Consider the following 27,274-nt stretch of genomic DNA (forward strand, 5'->3'; position numbering starts at 1 on the left):
TTATAATAATACCAAAAATGTTTCTAAGTTGCTTCTGGTCCTCCCTCAGTAAATCGGGCCCCTCCTCACAGCCCCATTCTCATGGAGGTCTAACATATGAAATTGAATAAGAGAAGCCTGCTGACCACAAGCCTGAACTCTGGGACCTTGTTTTATGAAAATGACACCGAGGGAGAGAATAATCAGAGTACTGCCAGTAGGTGGTGTTTATAAAGTTTTTATTTTCAGTTTTCTTAAAAATAACATTTGATTTCCTTTATGCATGTGTGAAGTGTACTTGCTTTCTTAGGCTGAGTTAATAGGCAGATAAAGACAACACGAGGCAGGGTCCCCAAGTTGAGGTGGGGGGGAGGGGGTGTGTGAAAGGGAGGGGGGGCACTGGGGAGAGGGAGAGGGTGGGTGACCCACGGGACGCTTGAGTGCCCATCAATGCACAGACACGGTCTAACACTTTGTTTTTCGATTTTTTTTTTAAGACATCTAAAATTACTGAGAGATACAGTTTCAGCACTTAAATATACAGACGGAAATCCAAGCACTTGAACACAATTCTTAACTCTAAGCTCAGTTATTGCACATAACACAGTTTAAGTAGGCTTCAGGCTATAAAGCAATTTGCTCTGCTTGGGACTTCCTTGGATGTCTCCAGTCTCCTTTTGCACCCCCAGTGTCTCTTCCCTTTGACCCCTGCCAGTCCACAGCCTCATGATGAAGCCGGGGGACAGTGGATTAGCCATTCATTCTCCCCAAGGGCTGAGGGTGAGGCTTTGGTGAAATGGAGGGTCCCCAGGTTGATCCCCATGGACCCCCACCCACTCTGGTGAAGCTGAAAGCACATGGAGCTCATGAGAGGTGAGTGGTGGCCTGCCCAGGTGGGGTGGCATGAGGATGGAAGTGTGACCACTGGCCACATGTGGTCACAGCCCCAGGGGGATAATGGGGTGCAGTCACGCCCCCTCACCCTCTCATTGGCTGTGCTTCCCTCCTCCTCCTTCCTGAGCTCCCACACCTCCTTCCCCATCGCCCTGAACCCTCTCTGAGTGGTCTCTCAAGGCACATTTGTTTGTTCTGACTCCAACCTGTCCCATTTAGACGTGACTGTCTCTCCCAGTGCCCAGGGGAAAGGAGACTGGGGTGGCCAAGGGCAGCTCCAGAGTCAGGCCAGAAATTTCTTTGAAAATCTGGTCGAGCTCTTTTCAACACAGCTCAAATTCCACTGCCTGCCTAAGCCAGGGGAGGGGGGACAGGACAGAGAGAGGACACAGAGAGAGGGATGCAGAAGAGGCTGGGTGGCAGACAGCTTGGTCAAGGGCACACATCCAAGGAGTGAGGAAGGACACCCCTGCAACCTTGCTCACAAGGAAACCTGCACCTCGTCCGACAGGAAGTCACCTGAGGCCTTTAGCCCACTGGGCTCAAGCTGCTTGGTCTAACTTTGGGGGGGGCCTCGGTCCCAGAAAGTGGGGTAAAGCAGCGTAGGGGCTTCAGACAGGGCAAGGCTGGACCTCTGAGTCCCACCAGGGTCTAGTTCAGCGTCTTTTGCTTTCTTTCTACAACATATTTACAAGGTCATAAAAATGTGCACAGCCGGAAGACCCAGAGACACAGAGAGGATGCGTGCCCCCAGGAGGGGAGGGCCACTGTGAGAGGAGAGGGGCGCCCCTCACCCACCCCAGGCTGCCCCAGCATCCTCAACAGCTGCGCCCAGGAGATGGTTCCAGAAGTCTGAGCCAGGGCAGAGGGAGGAAAGAGACAGACTCCAATCCTAGTGAGAGCACGAAGTTTCAAGTAGCTCTGAGAGGGGCTGCGCTGACGTATTTCCCTGAACCGAGCAGGGGACCAGAGGGTGGGCTGGGAGGCTGGGAAGGGGGGAGCGGGAGATGGGCAAGGGGGATCTGGAGCAGCGCGGGACACCTTAACGACCAGAACTGTGCTGGAGAATGAGAAGCGGTTCATGGGGCTAACTGGAGTTTCGTTATTTCCCCTTAAGGGAGGACCTGGAAGATGTGAATCCCAGGGTGGAACTAAAGAAGCCAGGGAGCCAGGCTGGGAGGCTTGCCCAGGGAACCTCACCACATGGACCCCACACCTGCCACCACCCAGCACACAGGGTGCTCCTCCTCACACGCCAGGCCCCCAGGGATGGTCCCTTGGCTCACGCACACACTCACACACACACACACACTCACACACACTCACACACACACACTCACACACACACAGCACTCGCCATACACCAAAGGGCATCAGAGGCCCAAACCCAGGAAAGAAATTCTTTACCAAAGTGTTAGGAAATTTGTATCAACAGGGAGAACCGGACAGAGTAGGGAAAAAAAAACAAACCATGGGGTACCTGCTCATCCACCCTGGCTCCCACCTGGTAAGAAGATTTGGGGAAGCACTGAGACAGGGCCTCAGATCTGGCTACCCCAGACCCGTCCCCTCTGACTTTTCACAACCCTAAACACCTCAGAGCTTGAGAGGCCCTCCACTACAGCAGCCCTAGGATCCCTCAGAGGGGAGGGGGGGAAGCGGAGGAGCTGAGAGGACTGGGGCTGGAAATGGCCCAGGGGTGCCTCTCTCGGAGGAGAGACGGGGAAATGTTGTGGTCTCTGAGGGCAGAAGGCTGCAGCTGTCCCCTCCGTCACAGGATGTCAGGGACAATGCCTTTTGTCAGTGTGGATGGGAGGGAAGCATTTATGGGTCAGGGAGGAGGTGGCACACCCATTAGCAAGACCCAGGCCCTTTATCTGCTGCCTGATCTTCAGGTTCCTGGAGTGGGGACCCCAACCAGGGAGATGGGGAGGGTTTGCCCCCCCTACAGGGACAGGGGGAGCCCAGCTGCATAACTACCACCCACTGCCTCCACAGAACAGCACAGACCAGGCCCCCATGTGAGAGCTGCAGGAAAGGGCATTCCAGGCGGCCCTGTCTCTACTCCTAAGGGCTCTGCCTGGATCTGCAAAGGCAGCTAGCTCCCGCTGGCCCCTCCCCTCCCGCACATGGGCCCCCCTCACCATCCCAGCAGCCTGGCAAGGCCTTCTCCTCCCCTACCTCTCAGCTTCTGCCCCCAGGTTCTTCTCAGCCTGGCCTGGGTTAGGAGGAGAGTCCAGAAGAGGGAAAGGGCTCCCTAAGGTGGGTGCCCGACTCACCTCATCTGAGTCTGAGGAGGGGGAATGTCAGAGTCAAACTGGCCAGCAGACAGCTCCCTGCCCTCCCTCCCCTCTGCAGCGAGGACTCATCCCACCAGGCCAGGGCCTGACTCCAGAAGGGAGGGGGGACGGGCAGGGGCAGGAGATGCAGGGCTGATTGAGGCAAGGACAGAAAGCCAGGACCAGGAACCCCAGGGTGACAGGGCAGCTTGGATGGGGCTGGGGGGCTGGCAAAGGGCACAGAATCCATTTTGAATCAATTTTCACCTTGCAGGGTGTGTGTATGTGTGAATGTGCATATTTCAAAACTAACAAATGGAAGAAAACAACTACAGGGGCCTTAGGGGCCTTTGGGTGACCCTCTGCCAGTAGCAGTGTGGACCAAGGACACATTTGTCAGTGCATGCCACACACACACACACACACACACACACACACACACACACACGCATACACAGTCATACATCCTGGCCATACACCCACACAAGTGCCATGCACATTCACACGTCCGGTCCTCCCCATTGGAGTCAGGGTCCTTTTGACTGTATTTCTGGATCCATTTGTAATCTGCCTGCTTCTGTCCAGGTCTCTGCTGCCGTGTCCCGCCGGCCGTCAGCACCCTGGCCTGCCCCGGCTCCCCGCGGGCCGTCTACCAGATGTAGCCGCCATCATCCGCCTCGCCCGCCTCGCCCTCCTCCTCCTCTGTCTCCTCTCCTGCTTCCTCTGTCTCCTTCTCCTCCTCATCCTCCCAGCCGACACCGCTCCCGAAGTCCCCTGAGAAGCCCACGATGTCGTCTGTGAGGGGAACCAGCCAAGGGGCAGGTTAGGACCCTGCCGGCAGGGAAGCCCACCCCAAAAAGCGGGGCCCCTGGCTGCCAACCCCCGGCTCACCGCAGTCGGGGCTCCCGTGTGTGCGGGTGCCAGTCAGCTCCAGGCCCAGCTGGTCCACACACCAGCAGTCTCCGCCGCTCTGGTCACACTGCATCTTCCGGTAGTAACCATCCTCGTCACAGCTTGGGATGAAGATCCCTGCGTGGGGCAGGCCCCATAGGGTCAGAGCAGGGGCCTCAGGGTGTGGGCTCCGGAACCTCAGACTCACAGATGCCTGGGCCCCACCAGAGCCCAGCCAGACCAGGTACCAACCACTTAACAAGCTCGGACATCCAGGGCTGGATGCCAGGTTTTCTTCCAGTTCAACTGACCAGAAATAAACCAACCAAAAGAGCCTCCCTTTCTAAGCCACCTGATCAGCCCCTGCTACGGGTCCCATCTGCCTCCACGGTTTCCCAGTCCTGTAGGATGGCCAATCTGACCTCACTGTGCCGGACGTTCTGGATCCCAGGCTGCACCTAGGCCTGCGAAAGTCCAGCTTTTTCCTCCCAGCCCTCTGATTCTGACCTGCCCTCAGGGCTACCCACTTTCCTTCAGATTGCTCCTCAGTTCACTCAATGGACTGCTGAGATCCCCACTCTGGGGCCCCAGGGCTAGACAGACTGCCCACGTTGTGGGGGTGACGTAGGTAAAAGGACAGGCGCCCAGTGCACATGTTCTAGGAACACAGGCCAGAGAGGAAGGCTCTCAGGAGGCAGAGCCTGGCTTCCTGACAGAAGAGGCACCAGCACCCACGCCCAAAGGCCACTGGGCTCTCGGTCAGTATGGCCTCGTGGGGAGGTTCTGGTGTGTGGTTTCATGGACGCTGGTGTCACTGCTCAGGTAAATGCCAAGCTGCACTCAGGAGCTGTGAGGCCCCATGGGCCCTGCCTCTTGGACATTTGTCCGCTCAACCACCATGCTCAGCCAAGAGCATGAGCTTCCTGTTTCCCAAGAACGTTTCCCTGCCCTCGGCCTGGCTGGCTTACTCTCATCCCCTCAGGTCTCCTCTTGAACACCAGCACCCCAGGGAGGCCTTTGCTGACCCCCGGCTGACTTCCGTCCACTGTGCTCTCCCTCAGCACCACATGAACAGGAGCTGTAAATGGGCGCTCTTTCTGATGTGTCAATTTGCGGGGTGTGTTTCCCCAAGTAGCCTGTGTGCTTTATGAGTCCAGGGACCACGTCCGTCTTGCCCAGCAGTTCTGATCTGTGCTGGGTTCGCTGCTGTCTCTCCAGAGTTGGCACTCAAGTATTTGCTGAGAACATGAGCATCTGCTGTGGGGGAGGGTCCTCCCTCGAGCCTAGCACACACCCTGCAGTCCACAGGGTTGCAAAGAGTTGGACATGACTGAGCGACTGAACTGAACTGACTGACTGAACTGAATTGAAAGGAGGGTTCGAGGAACTTTCCGTATTTCTACCTACAGCCCCGGCAGGAATGGGCACAAAATTAGTGCTTAAAACACCCTGAGGGGCTGGTTGGGAGACCTTGCCTCACCATGAGGATAAACAGGAGGGGAATTTCCCTCTCCCGTCTTCCTAAGCCAGGACCTCCTCCGAACTCAGCACCTTCCATGACACCCACAGGCTAGAGCTTCTGGGCCTCAGAGGTACCCTGGGGCACCTGCCTCCTCACCTGGCTTCTTCTTGGCAGCCTCCTGGATCTGGATGCGCTCCAGCTCTGCCAGGCAGGGAGGCTCTGTGGAGAGAGAAGCCGCCTCTGATGGGGGCCGTCCTATGGTGCTGACGGCACTCACTGAGCCCCTACCCAAGGCTTAGAAACTAGGCAGGGGGCTCTGCAAGATGAAAATACAGCGCTGCTGCTGTGGGATGCACTGATCCCTCTAGGGTCCCCTGAAATGACAGAGAGGCTCTGCCAGGGGAGAACACCCAGGTTCCAGTTGAGAGAGGCTATTCTACGGCTGTGGGGTGGGTTGAGGCTCCCCAGGTCCCCCCGAGGGTATTGGGGACTCATGGGATAAATAAACAGGATTCAGAAGAGGAGGTGGGGTGAATGCACAGATTCCCCAGGGTGAGAGGCCTCCAGGGCAACATAAGGCTGGAGGGAACATTCAATGGAGGCCTGAAAATAACTAGCAGCCAAATCTAACTTGTCTGTGACCTTGAGAAGTCCCCTAGCCCTTCCCAGCATGAGGCCTGACTGGCTTAAAATGAGATCAGCTCCCAGCTAGACGGCTGCTAGAACAGAGAGCATGAGCTCCAAAGGCCTGGGAAGTAATGAGTGCTGCTGGAGCCATGTGGAGAGAGTGGAAGGCTGGACAGTTAGGGGCAATGAGACTGATCAAAACAGGAGACACTGGCAGGGGGATCTGTGATTTACATGGTGCTCTGCACCCAGATTTTTCTCACTTCATCTTCACAGCAGTCTCTGAGGTATTGTTATCTCCCCATTCAGTTGCCCAGGGTCCCAAACCAGCTAACGGTGGAGCCATAGCGGAAGCCCCAGCCTCAGGCCACAGATGCAGTAACACTCCCACCACAAGACCACAGAGGGGACCAGGCCAAACACCAGAGGTAGAGCAGGGGCTGCCCCACCTCCAGCTGGTCAGCTGACCCCTTGGAACCTCAATTTCCCCATTGATGATGGTTACCCCTTGGCCTAGGTGGTCCCTTGGTGCATGTCCCACTTTGGTTCAGGATATAAAAAGCTGGCAAATGACACCACATCTCTAAGGCTAATGATCACATGCACACCCATATTTGGGGCGTATACTATGAGATGGGTTCAAAAGTGGAATCATTAAGAAGCCAATGAAGCTTCAGCTTCAGGACCCCTTAGCCTCTCCCAAGCCCTCTGAGGGGCCCTAGAAATTTTGCACTTGTAGTTTTTAATACTCTTCCTCAAAGTAGGCCTCCGAAAGTGCATAAGCTTCAGGACCCATAAGATCCACCTGGGGCCTGCTGAGGAAGGGGGTCCACGTGCTGGTTTCCCTGGGCTCCAAGAGATGAGCTGCTGAAGAGTGCAGGAAGCTGGGGAGCTGGCAAGGTTCTAGGTGGTGGGAAGTGGCCGAGAGGGAGCCACCCTGACTCCCAGAGAGGGCCTGGAGTGAGGGGCAGAGTCCGCATGGCAGGCAGGGGGTCTGGGGAGGGGGCCCCACTCACTCTCCCTCCAGAAGCAGAAGCACCACTCTGCGGTGGAAACCCGGCCATCCTTGTAGGTGTCGCAGGAGTTGAAGAAAGGGCGGATGCAGACTTCGTACTTGTCCAGATTGATGGCAGCCAGCTCGGTCTGGTCCAGGAAGAGGTCGGCACTGGTGTCCAGCTTGGAGAACATCCAGCCGATGGAGTCCTTGCAGCTGGCCCCCAGACTCTTGTCCAGCCCTGGGGAGAAGGCCACAGCTCAGACCTGCTCGAGGTAAATCACTCCATCCATCTGTCTTTCCATCCCTCCAACTCTCGGTCAGCCCCAGCCCTCTATTCAGGGTCAGGACAGCTCAGAATCAATCCGACCACAGGGGTGAGAAACTCAAGAACGGCTGAAGGCCCACCCCTCGGCCTCTTTACATGACCCCCCACACCAGTCAAAATCCTGTTTGGAAAGTCCTGCAGGGAAAGTAATTCCTTCCCTTCCCTTGGCTGCTCATTTCAGGGTTTAGTTTCTCTCCACCCATTTTAAGGAGTCCTTCCTATTAGCTAACTCAAATCCCTCCAGTCCAGTCGAAGCCTACCTCCCCTTGTTCTGAAGTTTAGGCTCTTTTAGGCGCTCGGTGTCTGGCAGGAGGGGGCAAAATGTGGGTGCTTCCCCAGTGGAGCCAGGTGGCCCCAGGGCACACCCGTCTCCCCATCTTCCCGCCCTCCTCCCCGGCACAGCAAGCAGCTGCCATACCACTGGCCGGGCTGGCTCCACTGCTGGCTGAGCCATTCTGCTTGGAGTTCTCATGAAGGAGCTGGAACCAGTCCCGCAGCCGATCCCCCAGGTCAGCCAGGTCCTGACCGGTGCACGCCTCTGCAGTTGGCAGGACAGGGAGAAAGGAGTAGAGGGTGAGGGTGGGGTGAAGCAGCAAGCCTGGTCTCGGCTGGGGGGGGTGGCATCTTACAGGCCTGGAGGCCGGGCAGTTGTTAGGAGCGCTGGGGGGAAGGAGAGCTAGAAATCAGAGGCTCTCTCTCCCCATCTCCCATCTTCCCCTCCCTCCCACTCCCTAGGACCAAAAGCACACAGCACAGGCTCCCTGTGATGAGGCCAAGCCCTCCTGCTCCATGCAAACCAGACCCTCCAGCTCCACAGGTCCCTCAGGCCTGTTCCTGGTTTTGGCTACTTCTTCCCTCCTGCTGCAAATCTCCCTTGCCCTCCCAGAGCCCTGAAAGAGGACCCCAGGGTCCCTGGCAGTGAGCCACCCCTCACCTCAAGCCGTGGCCCAGCACTTGTTACCTGGTTTGCTGTCAGAGGCAGAGGTGGCGGCCTGTTCTGTGGGGCAGGGGCAGGGGCCCTCGCATCTCACCATCAGCTGCTTGCTGCTCAGGCACGCCTGCTGCTCCAGCTTACACTGCAGGACAAGAAAGTGGGCTGGGTGACGGGGGCACTGCTGGGCGCACCCTCTAGCCTACCATGGCAGCCACATTTGCCTCCCTCTTGGAGATGAGAGGGACAGACCCGTGAATAGCCCAGAAAGGCCCTCCCACTCCCTCTGCAGGCCACGGGTGCACACTGGTCAGAGGAAGCAGGCCCAGGAAATCAGGAAATGAAATGCTCCCGGGATCCGCACTCTGCACCAGCCTGCCCTCTGTACATTTGTCCTTCCCAGGGTACCCGCATGCCCTCACTCTCATGCACCCACCCCTCCTTGCCTTCTTGGCCTCTCCTCCCCCTCCCCACAGTCCCTTGGTAACCGGCTATGGGCCCCTCCCTCACAGCCTTCCCACAGTCTCCTCTATGGGCTCTCTTGATAACAAACAGCTACTACCTACTGAACATCTGCTAATTCCGTGGCCTTTAGAGCTTCCAAGAGGTTCATCTATTCCTTGCTTTTAAAGCATTTTTCTCTGGTCGTGTCTGGTTTCTCCCCATGGGATGACCGCTCATGAAAATCAGGTCCTGGTAGCATCTTATAACATGATCTCACCTGGTCCCCCCCTCAGCTCCATGAGGGAGAAATTGTGTTTCCTGTGCTCAGCAGAGAACACAGATGCTTAGAGAGGCCCAGTGACTCAGCCAAGGCCACAGGGCTGAGCTGGAATCCAGACCTCCTGATGACTTCCACCCCCTGTCCTGGGCAGAGCAGGGACCCTCACGCCATGGCCTCCTGCCCACACCTCGCTTTGCCCTCAGGTGGTGTGACTCAGTGCACTCCTCCCCACCCCCACTGGCTCTGCCTGCCTCCTCTGTAACCCTCTGCCTCCTCCAGGCAGCTTCTGCCCTCTGGCTTATTCTCTCTCTCCTTCCTCTTCTCCCTGGTGACCTCATCCCCTCCCTAACTTCAATCATCACCCACAGCAGATGACTCTTAAAAGTGCATCACACCCCAAATGGGATCCTAAGCCTAGAACCCAACTCCAGCTAACAGTCCATGCCCTCCAAACACCAAAAAAGTCCTCACTGCTAGTAGAAGCATTCACAATTAGCACCTGCATTTCTATGGTACTTCAAAGGTTATGCTTTCACAAATATGGTCTCATTTAACCCTCACAAAAATCCTACAAAGTTGGCCTTCATCCCCCCAACCACCATTCCCTCCCACACCATCATCTCATGAAGGATTCCTTCCTCTTGTACCAGAATGCCTGGCGCTTGCTGGTGAACCATCCTGTCTATGTGGATACCCAACCATGGAAAGATGTCAACCCCCAACACCTGGATGACAGAACTTCTTTCTTCCATTGTCCTCCATGTTTTCATGAAGCTCTTCCCTCACCTACTCTGACTTGTAGTTACCGGCCTCCCCCAGGCCCCACCCCTCACCTGCACCTGCCCAAGGTCAGGCGCAGGATCTATCTCAGGCCCCTGGGCTTGGGGCCAGTACTGTGGCCGGCCACACTGATGTGCTGACAAGCACATCTGGCCCCACATCATTACTGGGAGCCACACAGAAAGCCTGGCTGAGTTGTTCTCTCTGCTCCCTGTGGCCCCAAGTGCACCCTACCTCCACCCCACCTGAGACCACGGCTCCTCACCACTGAGCTGTAAGTGTGGCCATCAGAGCCGCAGACAGAGGCAAGGTGGGCCATGTGACAGGGCTTACAAACGGTGTCTTTGTTTCCATGGAGTTTCACGGCAGGCTGCTTGATCCTACAGGAGGAGTGGGATAGGAGGGTACAGGAATGAAAGCAAAAATGAGAGACAGACAGGGGAAGGGAGGGTTCAGGAGACCGGTTCCGACAAGAAGCTGCTCTTGGTGATCTACAGCATTTGGAGCTGCTTCCCTGCCCCTGCCCTCCCTCCTATCACCCCCAGTCAGACCCTCCTCTCGCTCATAAAAGTGGAACCAATCAGGCAGAGTATAGACACTCCCAGCTTCCCCTTTCCAGCAGGGCCCTCAGGTTCAACTCCAGGTTTAACTGTAAGATGTAAATGGGAGTTGTACTCACATAAGGAGTCAGGTCAAATAAGAAGTTGCAAACTGATGGCCCGAGGGCCACTTGTGGTCTGTAGACCCGAATTTTATTGCACACCAAGGATTTTTGTTTTCAGTTGGGTTATTTACCAACATTTGCAAAATGGAAGAGTTCAAATAAAAAATCCAGAATTTCTGGCCTAGGTAAAATGGAAGACATGAGAGTCCTGGTCCCACATTCCCATAAGGCCTGGCCTCACCAGACTGGTCTGTCACCAATGCAAGCTCTCTCTTCATCCATTTACATTACCTGCCAGGCCCCTAAAGGCATCTAAGATTGCAACCCCATGTCCCTGGTTTCTGATTATATGATTAAGGAGAAAGGGGAGGGGAATGAGACCTTCTCCAAGGGTCTTAGAGTTAGGCAGGGTCTTGTCCTTGGACTGGAGGTAAAGCCTCAAATGCTCCTCACTCCTTCCCTCCTCTGTGAGGTCCACTTGACAAGGGCCAACAGCCAAGTGAGTGAGCTTGGAAGTGGATCCTCCAGCCTGAGTCCAGCCTTCAGAGGAGGGAGCCTCAGCGCACATCTTGACTGGAACCTCCTGACAGTCCTGAGCCAGAACCACCCAACAGAACCACGTCTGGCTCCAGACCCTCAAAAACTGTGTGCGGTAACACACATTTGTCCCCTAAGCTTTGGGGTAGTTTGAGCTGCAGCAAAAGATAATTGTTACCTAGGAGAGGATCAGTTAAGCCCTTGCTCTTTATGCAAACCCCCTCCAGGCCTTCCACCTCCCCAAGGCCCTCACCTATGCTCCAGCTTCTTGCGGCTGATGCACATGGCCCGCTGATAGCCCTGGGCAATGCACACTTTATGACGGCTGCACTTCACCTTCTGGCAGGGGTCCTTGGTGGTATCCAGGGCTGCAAGGACAAAGAGTTAGGACACAGGTCACCTAGGATTCAATGTGAGAGAGTCCGGGAGCCTACAACCCCACTTCTGAGCTGGGAAGCCCCCCTCTCCAGCAGCCCTTGATAACCACAGCTCCTCAACTTGGAAGTTTCATCTCGATCTGGGCCTGGCTCCCCAAGGAACCTCCAAGGCCACAATCAGGACTTGCCCTCTGGTCACAAATCCTCATGGGTGTCAGTCACCTTCCCCCACATGAGGGGCATGTTACCTTCATCTCCTTGCTGATTGTCCTCCCAGCTCTTGATGTAGTCATCCTAGGGAAGGACAGAGGGGGTGAGGGGGAAGGAAAGGGCTAAGATTTACATCTTAGAGCCAAAGTTCAACTCCAGGGCCAACAGAGCAAGGGCCTGGGCCACTGCTTCCCTATCCCAACTGCCACCATTCTGGTGGCTTCCCAGGTGACCCTGTCTACCCAAGCCCTGCCAGCTGCCTCCCCCAGACCTTTACCCCCTAAACCCATGTCCAGAATCCCTTCTGCCCTCATCCCTAAGTTCCTTATTTCTGACCCCCCATTTCACACTGAATGCTGCAGGGAAGGGGAAATTGGGGTGAGGGTGCAAGGGAGAACAGTGGGGTGTAGAGCTACAGGTACATATGCAGGGGGCCCCAGGCAGAACTCACCTCCACCTCCTAGGGATCGGGCAGCAGCAGCAGGCCACAGGAAATGGACCAGGAGGAGAGAGGGAGAGATGGTGATTTTAGTGTGCGGTCTATCCTCAGACCACAAGGTGTCAGGGCTCCCCAGGCCTTCATCACATGACTGTGGATGCTGGGCAATGGTCTTTGACTGCTACAGTCCTCTGATCTCTATGACCTCCAATTGGGAGATGGTATTCCTATGTCTTTACAATAGAGAGCTTAAGCCCTGGGCACACTCAGGGCTGGCCTTAGGAGCAATAGACGTGAGGCTCAGGGCTTTGAGAACGAGGTCCCATCCTTCCACTCCAGGCCCTAAAGATGGTCCCAAAGGCCCAGCCCTGGCCCCACCACCAGGACGATGTCTGAGGGGCCTGTACTGCCTGGGAAGGGATTCTCATGCCACTGCCCTGGCTGTTTCAGAAACACCTTCTCTCCTTCTGCCAGGGTCCTTTCCTGGGTAGTTGCCTCAACTGACACCGGCCCACCATGCAAGTGAGGCAGAAAGAGCCTCTCCTCTGGACCACATGGGGACTGTTTTTCAATCAACGTCTAACTTTCCTGCAGAACTCAAATGGTACACTGAGAGAAAAGGGGGTTGTGGCCCCTCCTGATGGCTTTCTCAGTTCCACCATCCAGCTGCAAATCCTGACCCAGAAAATCCTGAAAAGCCCCTCTGAGGTCATCCGTCCCAGCCCCTGCTGTGTGCAGGAGAAGCCAGGAAGCCCAGAGACAAGAGAGGACCTGATCTGGGTACCACCATCTCAAAGCCCAGGTCTCCCAGTTCCCAGTGTAGAACTCTCTGCTGGATACAACACACCATTAGGGACCCAAGGCAACTGTGTGCTGGGTGTTCATAGGTAAAAACGATGCTTCAATAAAGTTCACCCAATGCTAGATGATCTTTTATCTGAAAATGAAGTAATAACCCACATATGTGTCCAAGCAGCCAAGTGTTCCAGCCCTGGATTCAGGAGCAGCAGGAGGAAGGCCACAGGAGGGGCTTCCAGGGAACCTGGCCTGGGCGGCTCCCTGGGCACTGGACGGACCAGCCCAGGCTCCTGGCTCAGGCAGCCACCTGATTCCTCAGGGCTGGAGTCCTCTTGTGCCCCACCCCTGGGCAAGCTTCTACAGCGACTGCAGGGCAGCCGTTAGGGAACTACAGCATAATTCCCTGTTTGCCAGGACCAAAGGAAGCCAGCCAGACCCAGCCCTTCTTCTCCAGGAACTCATCAGGGTGAGGGGTCCCTCCCCCGGTGTCTACTCCACCATGGATGGGAAATGAGGCTGAGCGTGACCAAGTGGTTGAGGCTAGAGTTATATAGACTCCACTGAACTGGGGTCTTCTCATCGACCCGGCATTCTTTGGGAGGGGAGTGGGCATGAGTTTATAAAGAGGACAGGGGAAGTAGCTGGTATGAGTCACCTGCTCTCAACCAATGAGAGCAGAGAGTGCCACAGAACCCACCCACACCTGAACTGGACCAGGGAGGGGTGTCAGCCAAGGGCCTCGATGCCCGCTCACTCCTCTCTCACTCTGGCCCTACCCTGCTGCTTTAACCTCTAACCAGGCTGTGAGCAGAAGCCTTTGGGACTCAGAACCAAGTAGGTTCTCAAAGGTCAATACCAAGAATTTCTGATTAGAAATCCAGGGGGAAGTGGATTTCCAATCCAAGTGGAAGTGGATCCAGGCTGGCGGAAGACAGAGTTCTAAGAAAGGGACTTTCCCTGTCCAGTTGCTGCGTGAGAGCCCTGGTGGGGAGCCATCCCCACCCACCCCAACCCGAGCAAAGGTAGGGCTCCTTCCTCTCATTCAGGATACAAGGTTTGAGCCCCTTTTGTATATAAGTGTTGTCCTGGGTTCTAGCTGCGCTCCTTGCCTCCACTGCTGTGGATGAGGTAGGGGGAGGCCTACGTGGTTCTGGATCCCAGGGCCCTTACTCCCAGGAAAACGGAAGCAGATAGCCAGAAAGAATGATGAGGAGAGAGGGCCCTGGAGTCGCATGTTTCCCCACCAGCACACCCTGGGCAAGCACCTTGGCCTGTTGGAGCTTAGCACCTATCTCCTGGGACCACTCAGAGATAAAAGGAGATAGGGTCTGAAAAGTGCCTGGTGTTCACAGAAGACTCAACAAATAAAAGCTGTTATAGCAGAAGAGACCAGAGAATTCAGATGGAAAAAATGGTGGAGGGGCAGGAAATGAGCAGCGAGAGGCTACACGAGGGGCCCCGGCAAGTGGAGAAGAGAGCGGCCACCACTGGGAGAGCAGAGACCACAGGGGTGTGAGCAGGGTCACCCCCAAGGGGCCTCAGTGAGAGGGGCGATGAGGAAGTCCAGTGGGTGACATGGGAATGGCTGCTCCGGAGGCAGAGGCCAGGGGCACACTTAGGAGCTCCTAAGGTCAGGTGTGGGCTGGTCCACCTATAAGGTACAAAGGAGGCATCTATTGGCAAGTATGAATAATGCCTTTCAAAGCAGTGGTGTCTATTTATGGCACCCAGTGGGCTCACTAGCAATTATGAGACATGGTCTGATAAGGGCACCGGAGACTTCTCAGGAAACAGGCCTGTTTCCATCCCGGCTCTGCTGCCGACCAACTCTGTCCTCTCCTGAGAAATGGGGATTTGGAAGCGCCCACCTCCAGTACTCTGGGGCCAGGGCCAGGCTGGAAGGCAGATGGGTCATAGGCTGAGACCCAAAGCTCTGGGCAAAAGGGAAGCCCATCTAGTTCATCTGGTAGTAGAATCAGCCATGACCACCCCTGTACCCAATGGTGCTCAGCACAGGGCAGGCACATGGGGAAAGGTTGGGATATATAAGCAGCTTCTATGTCATGGTGCTTTTAAATTAAGTCCTCTCTATGTATTTTTATGTCTGTCTTCCTTTTATTCTCAAATTCCTGTGAATAGAGCAGGATGGATAGGATCAGCTACACACACACACACACACACACACACACACACACACAAAACGAGAAAATGGAGGCTCGGAGAAGCAGGGCAACAGGTCAAGGGTCCCAAGACAGATGAAGAGCTGAGCCGGGACTTCCCATCTGGGCTCAACCCTATGACCCTAACCCTATACAGGAAAGCTTTGCTCTTAGGGAGACAAGGGGAATGGGTGGCAAGGACTTTGGATCCTGAGTTTGCTCTAAACTTGGTTCGCTGTGCATCCTCGGCAAGTCACTTGCCCTCTTGGGGTGTCTCTCAGCAACAGCTGAACATCGGAACCACCTGAGGAACTTTTTCAGTCCTCCATTGCTGGCGCCACCCAAGCCCACAGGGCAGGCAGCCCTGGGCTCCCCTGGGCTCAGCCGGCAGCTGAGTGAGCCCATGGCAACAGCCCTCAGGTGTCAGGTCCTTCCAGCTCTGCCTCTTGTGTCCAATGCTCTTATCTGCTCTCACAGGGGGCCTCAGGGGGGAAAAAGAGCAGTCATTCACTTCCTTCTGAGGACACTTCACACAACACAGATCCTCAGGCCAACTCACCAACCCGGGTCTCCTGACCTCCAGCCTGAAGCCTTTTCCTTTGGAAAGTGAAGAAAGTGTTAGTTGCTCAATCCTGTCTGACTCTTTGCAGTCCCATGGACTGCAGCCTGTCAGGCTCTTCTGTCCATGGGATTTTCCAGGCAAGAATACTGGAGTGGGTTGCCATTTCCTTCTCCGGGGGACCTTCTGACCTGGGAATTGAACCTGGGTTCAATCTGCATTACAGGCAGACTCTTTACTGTCTGAGCAACCAGGGAAGCCCAAAGAGGATACTGTAACTGAAGTGCACATTAATTTATTCTCTCAAATCTCAGGACACCAAGCCCACTCCACCCGCTGCTCTCTCTCCAGCCTGCCCTCCCCTCCCCACCCCCACTGATCCCACCATAGCAACCCTGGCCTCAATTACTACAGGGTCTCCTCTGGGCTCTCCTCGGCCCCACCCAACTCCCACACCCCTTCAGGCACAGGGATCCTTCTAGAACACAATTCTGATCATATTTCTCCTATCCTAACACCCTTTATTGAGTATGCAACTTTCTCTCATTTTGAAAAAAACTATTTAAAGGTGATTAGGTTAAAAGGATTAAAATCAAAATATTAACAGTGACTTCCTGTGGGGAGAGGAATAGAGAATTTCTGCCTTTTCATAAGTTTCCAAAATTTCTACAATGAACATGTATTAGTTTTGTAATGAAGGTGAAAAAAAAACACATGACAAATATCATGTTTAAAGACCCTCACAGGTTCTCGGTCACCAACAGGAGAAAGCCCATCTTCTCTGTCTGTTCCTGTCCCCATGTCCTTTCACCAGATGTTCCAGTCTGGCCAGGCCTCGGCAGAGCCTTCTTCCCGCCCTGGAATGTGTTTGCATCCAGCCCGCAGAACTTCCATTCGTATTTCAAAACTCAGCTTTCAAACTTTATCTTCCCTAACCTTGCCCCATATCTAGTTTTCCTTCAGGCTGACTTTATCTAGTAGTTTATTATTACTCTGGCTACATGAAGCAATGCCATAGCTTCTGACCTCTTTAGATGGCCAGTTTCTTGAGGGCAGAGACCATATGAAGTTCACCTTTCTATGCCCAACACCTAACAAACAATAAAAATGCCCTAAGAATAGCTAATAGTTTTTCACAAATTACCATGTGGAAGGCATTGTGCTAAACATTTTATACTCATTGGCTCATTTTACTCTTCATAAAAATTTAAGAGAAAATTACTATTATTATCCTATTTCTCAGGTGGTAAAATTGAGGCTTGGAGAGCTTAAGTGACTTATGCAGGATCACATATCAAATAGCACAGCAGAAAAGTATTGGAACTCTGAGAACTGGGATTCCAGACTCTGTGCCCCTAATCAGGACTCTCGTTGTTCCTTAAATGTTAGGGAAAAAAAAGTCTCAGAACCGAACCCAGGAGGCCTAACCCCAGCCCATGAGTGACTTCTCCCTCCACACCAGTTCTGTTCCAACCCCTAGGCTGGGAGTCTTGTAGCAGAATGAAGGGATTGAGAGTGTTGGAGGAAGACACCTGCGGGCCCCCCTTCTTCAGGCATATTCCAGAACCCCTTCACACACCCCTGGTTGGGCTTGGTTTGGAGCTAACCCATCTCCTGCTTTGATCTCGGCAGCTCAGCCCGGTTGCCATGGAGACGGGGCCCACTGTGCCAAACTGGGGGAGAAACAGTGGTGAGTGCGCAGGCCTAGCTGGGCTTAGGGGGGCACATGCTGGGTGTTTCCAAGTGCTGTTTACTTCCTGTCATTTTAATTAGCACCCGAATCACCCGCTCACTTCACAGCTTGAATTAACCCAATCTCTCCCAACCTCTCCATCTGGTGGGGAGGATGAGACGTGGCAGTGAATCAAGCAGAAGAAGAGCAGCGCCCCAGGGCTGAAAACCACCTGGGCGAATCTCCACCTGCCTCTTTGCAGCACAGCGTGTTGGGGAGACCGACACCCCTTACCCCCACCCTGGCATGGAATCTGGGTACCCACTTGGCCTGGCCTCTGACTGCCAACAAGATGTGGGCTGGAGAGCCTTGCTGGAGAGCCTTTGGTCTACAAAGTGAGGATGACTCTTGCCTTCCTCCCTGAGCTGCGGAGGGACCCAGTGTGGCTGTGAGAGCACTTAGCAAACTGTAAAGCCCTACACTTTCAAACCCCACAAAACAGGAGCACTTAAGCTGGGTTCTTCGGCACATACGGGGAGTCTGGGGGACAAGGTGGATGAGAGGTACTTCCCGGTCTCATAGTCACAAGGAGCCTCAAGTGCAGACTTCTGACGTTTTCTCCAGATGAGGCTCTAAGATGTGCTGACAGGACGGAAAGAGGTGCATCACGAGACTTTAAAGAAACCACAACTTCTGTAACCCTATTATGGCATTTCTTCATTTTTTAATAGATTGAGAACCTCTAAAAATGGAAGTGGGCCAGGCCTCTCTCAACCTCTGAAAAGCCTTGTAGCTGGCACTATTTCTGCCTCATTCCTCAGGTGAGGGAACCTCTGATGGAACCCAGCCCCCTGAGAAGGCCCAGGAGTGGGGAACTTGTGGCTGGGGGCTCCTGCTGTGCCTCCCTGCAAACCACTGGGGAGCACAGAGGGAGAGGCCCAGAAAGGAACGAGCAGGGGTGAAGTGGGGGCTGCCTGGCTCCTTCTCAGCTGAGGCCGATACCCCCATCGCATGCCCAGGCAGAAGGCATCTTGAGGAGGCAGCGCCCTCTGTAAGGAGGAGACTGGGAAGAGGGGGGGGGCAGTCATTAAATATTTGCCCCTCTCTCAGAGGGAGCAGTGGAGGCTGTGTGAGGCCTGGACAAACAGACGGAGGCAGGCATCTGGCAGACTCCCTGCCTCCCACCTCTCCCCTCGGAGGAATTTCCTTGGAGGACAAAAATGTGCTTATCGCTCCCTGCATGCCTGGATCTCTACCTGGCCTCAGGTATGCCTGCACCAGCCGCCACCCCATCCCCAGACTCCACGGGGCCTGAGCTTTCCACTGCTCCAGGGGCATCTCAGACTCCAGTCCTTGGGTTTCCTGTTCAGGCAGTGGTCCCAGGGGTCCACAGAAGACAGAGAACAGGAGAGAGAGACAGGGGAGAGCAGGCCTGGAGTTCTGTTCTGAGCTGCCTCAGGACCTCTGTTTCCTTTCTAGAACATGAGTGGGGGCCAGGATTGCCATCCAAGATTCTCTGAGGAGGCCCAGACATTGGAGCTGAGGAAGCACAGGCATGGGGTCATGAAAGAGCACGTGGCATTGTGTCTGGTCCTTCTCTTTACCTGCAAGTGCTCAGTGCTTAATCCTACCAAGGCTCCGTGGTTCTACTTCCCCACTCTCCTAAACTGAGAACTTTGAGAAGAGCAGAAAAGAAGCCTGAAAAAGTTTAGACTCTTCCATGTCCTCTAACCTGTGCAAAGGAGCCAAGGATCAGGGAAGGAGCCAGCAGCTTGCATCCAAGCAGGGGTAAGACACAAGCTGGGCCTGGCTTGTCCTTCCTGCTGTGTGCAGCTTTGACCTGTTCTCAGATGTCGGGGAAGAGACTCGGAGGGGCAGGATGCCCTGTCTCGGGGAACCTGGTCTCCATCTGAGGTAGCCCTGTGCTCACCCACACACAGATCTGACGGTGGGTGACCTGCTCTCTGGGCCCACTGAGGTGAGGGGAAATTCTGAGTCCCCATGCACCCTCTCACAGGAAAAAGGAGGCTGGCTGCACCCAGGTCCAGGCCGATAAACATGGGGAAGACAGGGAGGCCTGGGGGCAATCTTCCTTCCTGGCATCTTTCATTCCCTTATCATACAAATGAATCACTGGAGTCAGTGCTGGGCTTCTAGCTTTGACTATCCCAACCATTCAGGGCCCAGAAAGCAGAAGAGAGCACCCCAAACAGTCAGCATGGCTCAGCCCAAAGCCCCACCTGAACCCATGATGCTGCTACCTGGAGGGAAGAGGGAGGGGCTCAGAGGACAGATTAGTTGAGATCCTCCCTGGCCCTCACATTCCATGGTGCATACATTTATACTGAGCACCTACTATGTGCACGACCACTCCATGCAATGCCCTGAGGATGGGGTGCAAGGTCACAAAGCAGTCTCTCTCCAAATCCTGTCCTCAGGGACTTGCTTTGGGAGGAACGTGATACACACCAGCAGGAGGACTCTTAAGATGTAAGCCCACAGTGTAAGGGATGCAGTGAGGCAGTACCGACATGTGCCAAGTGAGTTTATGGCCGATAAACATGGCAGGAACCCCAAGGAAGGTGCTATATCGACAACTGAACAGTGGCTGAGACCTCAGGGGTTCAGAGGCTGGGACATTTCAAGAATCACATCACCCTAGCTTGAAGCTGGGCCTGGGTCTGCCCACCAAGAGCAGACACATTTTCCCTGTCTACAGCCCTATAAAGACCCACGTGATACCTGCAAGGGAACCTTACACAGTGGCGATATGGCCATTCCCAGACTGATGTTTGCCCTGGGATGCCATTAGGCTTCATTTCTCAGGTTCCTTTGTCTCTGGTTTGTACACACTCAATGCTGATCTGGTCATAAATGCTACCTAAAGAGCAAAAAGAAAATCCTTTCCCTAAACCCAAAGTCTTGCTGCTCAGCTTGTGGCAAGGGTGGGGGTGGGGGGGTGAGAGATGCATGCCGGTGGAGGGGCTGTAGATGGGCTCTAGTGCCATCTTCCGGAGTCACAGGATGACAAGGGCTGCCCATTAAACCCAGAGGAAAATCAAGGGCTGGAAAAGGGAAGTGGCTCTGCCAGGGAGGAAGACAAGCCAGGGCCCCTGGGGCTCAGGGTAGGCTAGAGTTCTCCCACTCCCCCACCCTTTGACCTTCTGGAGAATGGAGGGCTGGTGTGGGCTGGCCATCCTCTTCAGACTGCCTGGAAGTCAAGAGGAGACTAAGATGGCCTCTCCAGGCAGAGTGCTCTTCTCGGCCTCTCCTCTCCCTCTCTGCTCAGGGCCTGGAGCCCCGCTGGGTGTTCGAGAGTCCCTCAGCATGCTACACTGCTCTGGGTGATGCCAGCCCCTCCACGGTGGGAGAGGAGTCGAAACTCGGGTGGAGGAGGAGGAGGCCAGAGCGGGGCCCAGCCTCCTATTCTGAAACCCCAAGGATGGAATCCATTCTGACCCAGTTTGGGGTTCTTCTCACACACCCACACTTATCCACAAACACCTGTGCAGCTCAATCCCACACTTGCTCTGGTTCAGCTGTGTGGGGTGGAAAAAGGGGAGCTTCTTTGTGGCTGAAACTTGCTACTGGCCTACTTGGTGTTCATATAAACATATGAGAATATATGAGAATTCTCATATATGAGAATCACTAAGTAGCTAGCAGGTGGTATTTCTCTGGGCCAGACCCTAGGTTGATGGTGAAGTCCTGGGCTCCAGGGAGGTGCTAAGATCTGCAGGGAGTAAGTGAATTAGCGCACATACATCAGTGTTGTTCTCATGGAGATGGAGGTTGGTGTGAACTAGCCCCAGAAACACTGATCCATCTGGTGGTTTTTCTATGGGGCTGAAGTTTCTTTCTCTATTGCCTGAAATGGATGCCCTCTGGCCCTCAGACAAGATGTCTTCATGCTCACAGTCTCCCAGACTGAAAGTGAAGTTCAGAGAGGTTATGTGATGTACCTGGCATCGTGTGGCCAGGCAGTGGAAGAGTCAGAACCTGACCCCAGGCCTCACGCCTCTCCTGGGTGGCCTCTGGAGGGTCGCTAGGCCAGGCTGGTGGCAGGCTGCTGAAGACACTGAGTGCCGTAGCCCTCCTTCTGAGGAGGCACTGCTCCTGCCCAGGCATCCTTGAGCCCACAGGACATGAGCCAGGGTAGGCTCTTCTCTTCCATCTCCACTAAAGTTTAGGCCGAGAGTTCTTGAAAAGCAAAGGTGAGTTAGAGGACCTGGGTTCAAATCCCAGCTCTGCCGTTTGCTAGCTATTTGATAGTGGTTACGTTACTCAGCTTCTCTGTGCCTCCTTTTCTTCAACCGTAAAATGGGTAGACTACAAAGTAATGGTAACTATCTCACAGGTTTTTGCGGGTGGGGGAGGCACAAGAGAGAACAGGGATAAAGTGCTGACTGCAGGGACTGGCAGATGTAAACACCCCCTACAACCAGTGATGTGTGCCTCCTGGGTGCCCAACACTGTGCTGGACACTCATAAATATCATTAAAATGTAACCAAAGTGGAGTACAAAGCCGAGAAGAGCCAAGAAGATAAAGAGGAGTCAGCACTGTCCAGCCAGCTCTTGGAGCCTGCCTGGAAGAATGCTGTGTAATGGCCTGTCTCCTCTCAACTGTCCATCTCCATGAGGTCCTGGATGCTTTGTTCCAAAGACTGCAGTAAAATCCACCCACTTCTGCAGGGAGTTAAATCGAGAGATGGGAGCACTGGGGAGCAGGGCTCCTAAAAGCCCAGGCCTGCACAGAGTGGGGCACAGCCAGATCCCAGCTCCTCTGACTTGAAATTCCCTCCTCCCTGGAAGCAGGACACGAGGCATTAGAAGTGATCTATCTAGACACATGTGAGAGCCCCAAGCCCACTGGAGAGGAGGATTACTCTGTCGGTAAACCCATCACAACACCCCCTACCCGCCCCCCCACCTCAATAATCCTACTGCTCAGAGGAAGAATGCTAAGCTGAATTTCCGGCTGACCAGCTCAGACCAATTCCACACTGGAGCATTTGCCATGCTTTCCTTCTCTTCTTGGTTCTCCTGACCTCTTCAATGTGATTCCCTCAATCTCCCCACCCTCAGTTCAGTCCAACCATTCAGTGAGACACTGCCCCCACCCACACTGACTCCTTGATCCTCTTCCCCAAGAATATTCCACTCCCCCTGCTTGCGTGCCTCCCTTGCACCAAGGCAGAGTGGGGGCCCTGCACCATTTTGTGACTGATAATCAACAAGATTCTGGCTCAACCTGGCAACGCCTTAGAGGTTCAAGAGAAACTCCTACCTCTCTTTTGAGGAGCCAAGGAGCATAGTTTCAAGAAAGCCTGCCTGATGAAAGGTACATAAAGCCCAATGCTACTGTGTCCAACTAGAAGGCCTTCAGTCCTTAGGGTGGGAAGTGGGGCCTCTACTAACAGAGGAGGGATGACAATGGTCTGCAGTCCTGGCCTGGCCCCTGTGTATGGTCTGTGCACTGCACAACTCCAGGGGCATCATTCACATGATGGCACCCCTAGAGTTATGCAGTGCAGCGGCTCTGAGCTAGTAGCCTCCCGCATTTCTGCAGAGGCGGCCAAAGAATCCCTTCAGCCAGGCCTTCCTGCCCAGCCTTCCTTGTCCTCCTTCTCTCCCTGACCCTGTTCTCCTATAACCAGGGCTACCTTAAATGGGGTGTTAGAGGAAATCTACCCTATAAAGTGCCTGAGACCACCTAAACCATTACATGCCTTGAAGTTTTCCATGAATCCTATGGAGGCAGATCCTGCAGAATTTCATTCTGGCGCCTCTCTTCAGATGAGTATGGGAGGAAGGGGGAAGTGACTGGCACCAGTACAGGGAGACAGGTGGGCAGCCCTGTGCCAGAGGGTCACGGAGTCAGTCACTTATCCTCACCCACAGAGTTGGCTATTGGAAGTCAGTGGAAGAAGGAAGGTGGGGAGGAATCTTTTATTTTTAAACTTGTACTGCTCTGATTAAGCATTTCTTTCCCCTCTGACCTTCACCAGTTCCATTTTGGAAAATCAAACTGCCAGAGAGTCAGAGGGAGGTCTGGACCAGTGACACATGGATTCAGGACGGGCCAGCCTGCTGCCACCCTCTCACTGCTGTGACCGGGCTGCTTCCTAGGCAGCGGCAGGAGACTGCAGTTAATCTTCGATGGGCCTGCAGGGGACTCGGAAAAGGCCTTGCAGGACTGCCAGGCTCCTGTCGCTGGACCAGCCATGGGTGGGGCAAACTGCAGACTGGGGCCGAGGCCACTCAGCCCTGAGGACCAGGCAGCCAGTGAGTCCTTCTGATGAATTACAACCCACCAGTTTGACTTTGGAGATAAACAGTCATTTGTTTAAGGGTAACAAAAAGATGCGTATCTGCCTGTTCCCATCATTTGGCTGGTTATCACATGAAGCATGTTTGTTCTAAACGCATTGCTAAGGAACTTTTGGATACATACAATATGAGAAAGGTCACGGTGTTATACTAGGTGGGTCTGATGTGGGAATCTGGGGATCTGAACTGGAGAAGCAAGAACTGGGGTCGTAGAAGAGGCTTTCTGGAGTTAGGGCACTGGAGAGCACCGGGTGGCAGATACCAGCGTTCCTCTTCTCTGGAGCATCCGGGCCCATCCTCCACCTCACATCCCGCCCCCACCCTTCCCTGGGTCCCAGCCACGCCCTCTGCGCGCCCCTCCTCACTCCTACTTCCCCTTCTGGGAACAAGGCAGCCTTCAGTTTCCCCTCTGATCTACAGGTGCTTGTAAACAAAGTGCTGCAGCGTTGCCCGCTCCTCCGCAGCCACCTCCACACCCGCTACACGGCAAAGTTCCGCGCAAGGTTAAGCTGGGTTCCAGCGGGGATATGCAAAGGGTCCCCCGACCCAGCTACTGGGCTCGCTGCTCTTTTGAAGTCCAGTGGGCTAGGGAGTCTTCCCTCCAGGTTGGAGGTTCAACTTCTGGGTCGTTCTCCCCCCTGAAAGATTGGTCCTGGAAAATTATCCTCCATTAGTGCTCGCGTCCCTCAATGGGAACCCCAGACCTGGCTCTGGCGGCCACCCAGAGGTGGCCTATGGTATTTTCACTGCCGTCACCCGCCCCTCATTACGGACGGACGGACACGCCTTTCACCATCTCGCCTTTAGGAGGATTGCCCAGAGCGCCCCCCTGACCCCAGCTCAAAGCGCCAACCGTGGGCCGGTCCTTTCTGTAGCCCCCACCCCAAAGCCCAAGATGGAAATAGAGGACAAGCACAGGAAGATGCTGCCTTCCCCGCCAGCCCCACCCAGACTTGCCCCTTCCGCAGTGGCCCGTATGTGGAAGCTGCAGCCCCCACCCACCTTGGGGACACCTGGGGGTGGCTCATCAAAAAAAAAAAAAGAGGAGTAGGTCAGGGACCCGGCCAAAGCCAGGGCCCCCATGCTTCCCTCCCTGCCTCCTCCCCCTAACCTCCGCATCCCGCACCCCTCTCCGCATCCAGCCTGCAGAGGAGAGCTTATCGCTAACGCACGCCCCCAGAGCAACTCCTCGCTTGGGGCGTGTATGTATGGGACTGAGGGTCCCAAGCCCGCCAGCTCCGGGGCTGAGGGGGCTATGAGGAAGGGGTTCAGGAGCCCGGTGGGTGCGCGCTGTTTACTCTCTGCAATTATCCGGTTGGGATAATTGCGGGAGCCTGTGGCTGCCATGGGCAGCCTTCACTCCTGGCCCCAGCGTCTCTGCTCCGAAGCTCCCTCCCTAAATCCCCGCGCAGACCCGCGGACCCTCGGCCCTCTCGGCCCTGCAGACTCACATCTCGGAAGCGGTTCCAGTGCTTGATCTTGCCGCTGTACTGCGAGATGGACGACAGCCATTGCTCGTCCTCCATGAAATTGCCGGGGGTCTCGCCCTCCTTGAGCCCTTTGGCGTCGCCTTCGGCCAGGGCAGCTGCCGAGAGCAGCAGCAGCGGCAGCGCCAGCCGCCCGCAGCCCCGAGCGCACATCGTGGTCTGAATTCAACCTGGAGGGTGGGGGAGTCTTGACTTCTGCAGTATTTTAATGTCCTTCTACCCACCCCGCAGCTGGCGAGGCAAATGTCCTCGTCTTCCTCAGCCTTCCTCCTGCGGTCTGACTCCGATGACAGACGGATAGTGGGTCGCTGCTGAAATGTGACCTGGTTAGGAGATGCACTTGTCTGAAAAAAAAAAAAAAAACCACCCAGCGCTGGACGTGGAGAGGAAGAGAGAATCAGAGAGGCTGCGCCAGCAGGGGCCGTGTCTGTAACTGTAGCATCAGCATCACGTTTGACATCATCATACCTGGTTTAAAAAAAAAAAAAAAAGAGGGCGTAGATTTCAAAGGGAGGCGCTTAATCGGAGCGCCAAATGCCAGTCAGCCGCCGCAGAGCCCAGCCCAGCCCATCCCATCCCAGCACTTAGGCAGTTGCAAACCAAGGAATCCAAATCTCAAGATGTCCCTGCTGTCTCTCCAAGGGTAGAGAGCAAAACGGGTGCCAGACCTCCTCAGGGAAGATGGGAGTGAGGAAAAGACAAAACTCTCTGGTTACAAAGCCAACCAGGCTCAGGTGTCTAAAAGGGAATTTGGCCAGAGACACTCTTCTCTCCCCTTGCCTCCCACCCAGAGGGGCCTGCGCCATAGCCCTGACAGCTGGCTTCCTGCGAGTTATGGCTCTACAATAATGGGTGGCTTCGTTAAGACAAAAGCCATATAACAACTGGCTGCCTCAGAACTATTGCTGCCAAGCCCCACATGCTCTTTTCAAGGCAAGGCCTGAGCACTGAATAGCTGGTAAAACAGAGGCAGATGTCCTCCTCCCCAGGCAGCTGTTTAAAGGCTGTCACCCTTTTTGTTAGCTCTTCTGAGGGCAACCCTAAAAGGCAAATGTCTGGCCATTTCATCTGCCTTGAGGCTTCAAATCTGAACTAGGCACATTTGCTACGGTTTTGACTTTAGTAAGTCACTGGGGAAGGGGGTGTAGGGAGGCTGGTTTTTTTGAGGTGTTTTTGTTAAAATCGTGATCTTTATCACTGCCTTTAGAAATGTGTTGACATACACATTTCTGGGCACGGTCCCAGGATCAGAGCAGAAATGGGGCGAGGTTTGTATCACAAATAAATTGAAGAGGAAACAGATAATCTGACAGGACAAAACATATTAAACTTTTGGGATCCAAGCCCTGGATTGTTTTTATTTGAAAAACAAACTAACTTTAAAAAAAAAAGAAGAAATCAAAGGCAATGAAACAACATGATCTTAACCCATAGGGAGAAAAAACACAGGTTACAAGGTTCATAGGCACCCTGAGTCTGGCTTGCCTGGGAATTCTGAATGCATCAATGGCTTGGGCTGGGGTCCCTCGGGAAAACAGAAAACAATAGCTTCCTTTGCATGTTTTCTTTTTCCTTTGCAGCTGGACTTAGAGGTGTTGCTGCAATGAGGCCCTGGCCGTTGATGCTTTCATCTCACAGTAAATACAGCAGCCTTGCCTTGCCCGGTTGTACACAGACCCAAGGTATAATTTGTTGTCATATAGACTGGGGGCGGACCCCCTCTTATTAGCTGGGTTCTTGGGCAAAAATACCTAATCTATTTTCTATCTATAAATTAATGATGATGCCACTCACCTCAGAAGACTGCTGAGGAATCCATGCAAAATTAAATACTAAGTGCCTGGGCATAGTGAACATTTCTAAAATGCTATTTCTTCTTCCCTCAGGTTGAGAAGAGGTAGCTATGATGTCCCATAGTTCTGAATACACACTAACATTTGCCATCTTTTTCCATTTCAATCCTAGTCTTTTAGCAAAGCTAGTTATGTGTCTCCCAGTCATTTAGAAGGCAGAACCTAGATATCATACACCTCCCATCTCAATACTATCTTATGAAGTCCCTGGTCTTCTGAAATCACTATGGTTGCCCAATAAAGTTTGAAAGGCTTTAACAAGATGCCCATCAATAAGACAATAGCTGTTTCCAGACCCC

The 27,274-nt window shown here is 54.2% G+C and overlaps 1 protein-coding gene across 1 annotated transcript; it reads right to left on the bottom strand.

Annotated features, from left to right (window-relative positions):
- Positions 1 to 201: 201 nt before the first annotated feature.
- SPOCK2 (SPARC (osteonectin), cwcv and kazal like domains proteoglycan 2) lies at positions 202 to 25,746 on the bottom strand. The gene is made up of 11 exons (XM_043925873.1): positions 25,087 to 25,746; positions 12,129 to 12,137; positions 11,716 to 11,761; positions 11,344 to 11,458; positions 10,155 to 10,269; positions 8,416 to 8,530; positions 7,873 to 7,992; positions 7,149 to 7,367; positions 5,662 to 5,724; positions 4,044 to 4,181; positions 202 to 3,947 (listed from the first exon to the last, which is right to left on the bottom strand). Exons 1-11 carry the CDS (start codon positions 25,273 to 25,275, stop codon positions 3,802 to 3,804), a joined length of 1,275 nt encoding a protein of 424 aa, XP_043781808.1. The 5' UTR covers positions 25,276 to 25,746; the 3' UTR covers positions 202 to 3,801.
- Positions 25,747 to 27,274: the final 1,528 nt, after the last annotated feature.

The sequence above is a fragment of the Cervus elaphus genome, chromosome 15 (genome assembly GCF_910594005.1).
Source record: "Cervus elaphus chromosome 15, mCerEla1.1, whole genome shotgun sequence".
Lineage (NCBI taxonomy): Eukaryota > Metazoa > Chordata > Mammalia > Artiodactyla > Cervidae > Cervus > Cervus elaphus.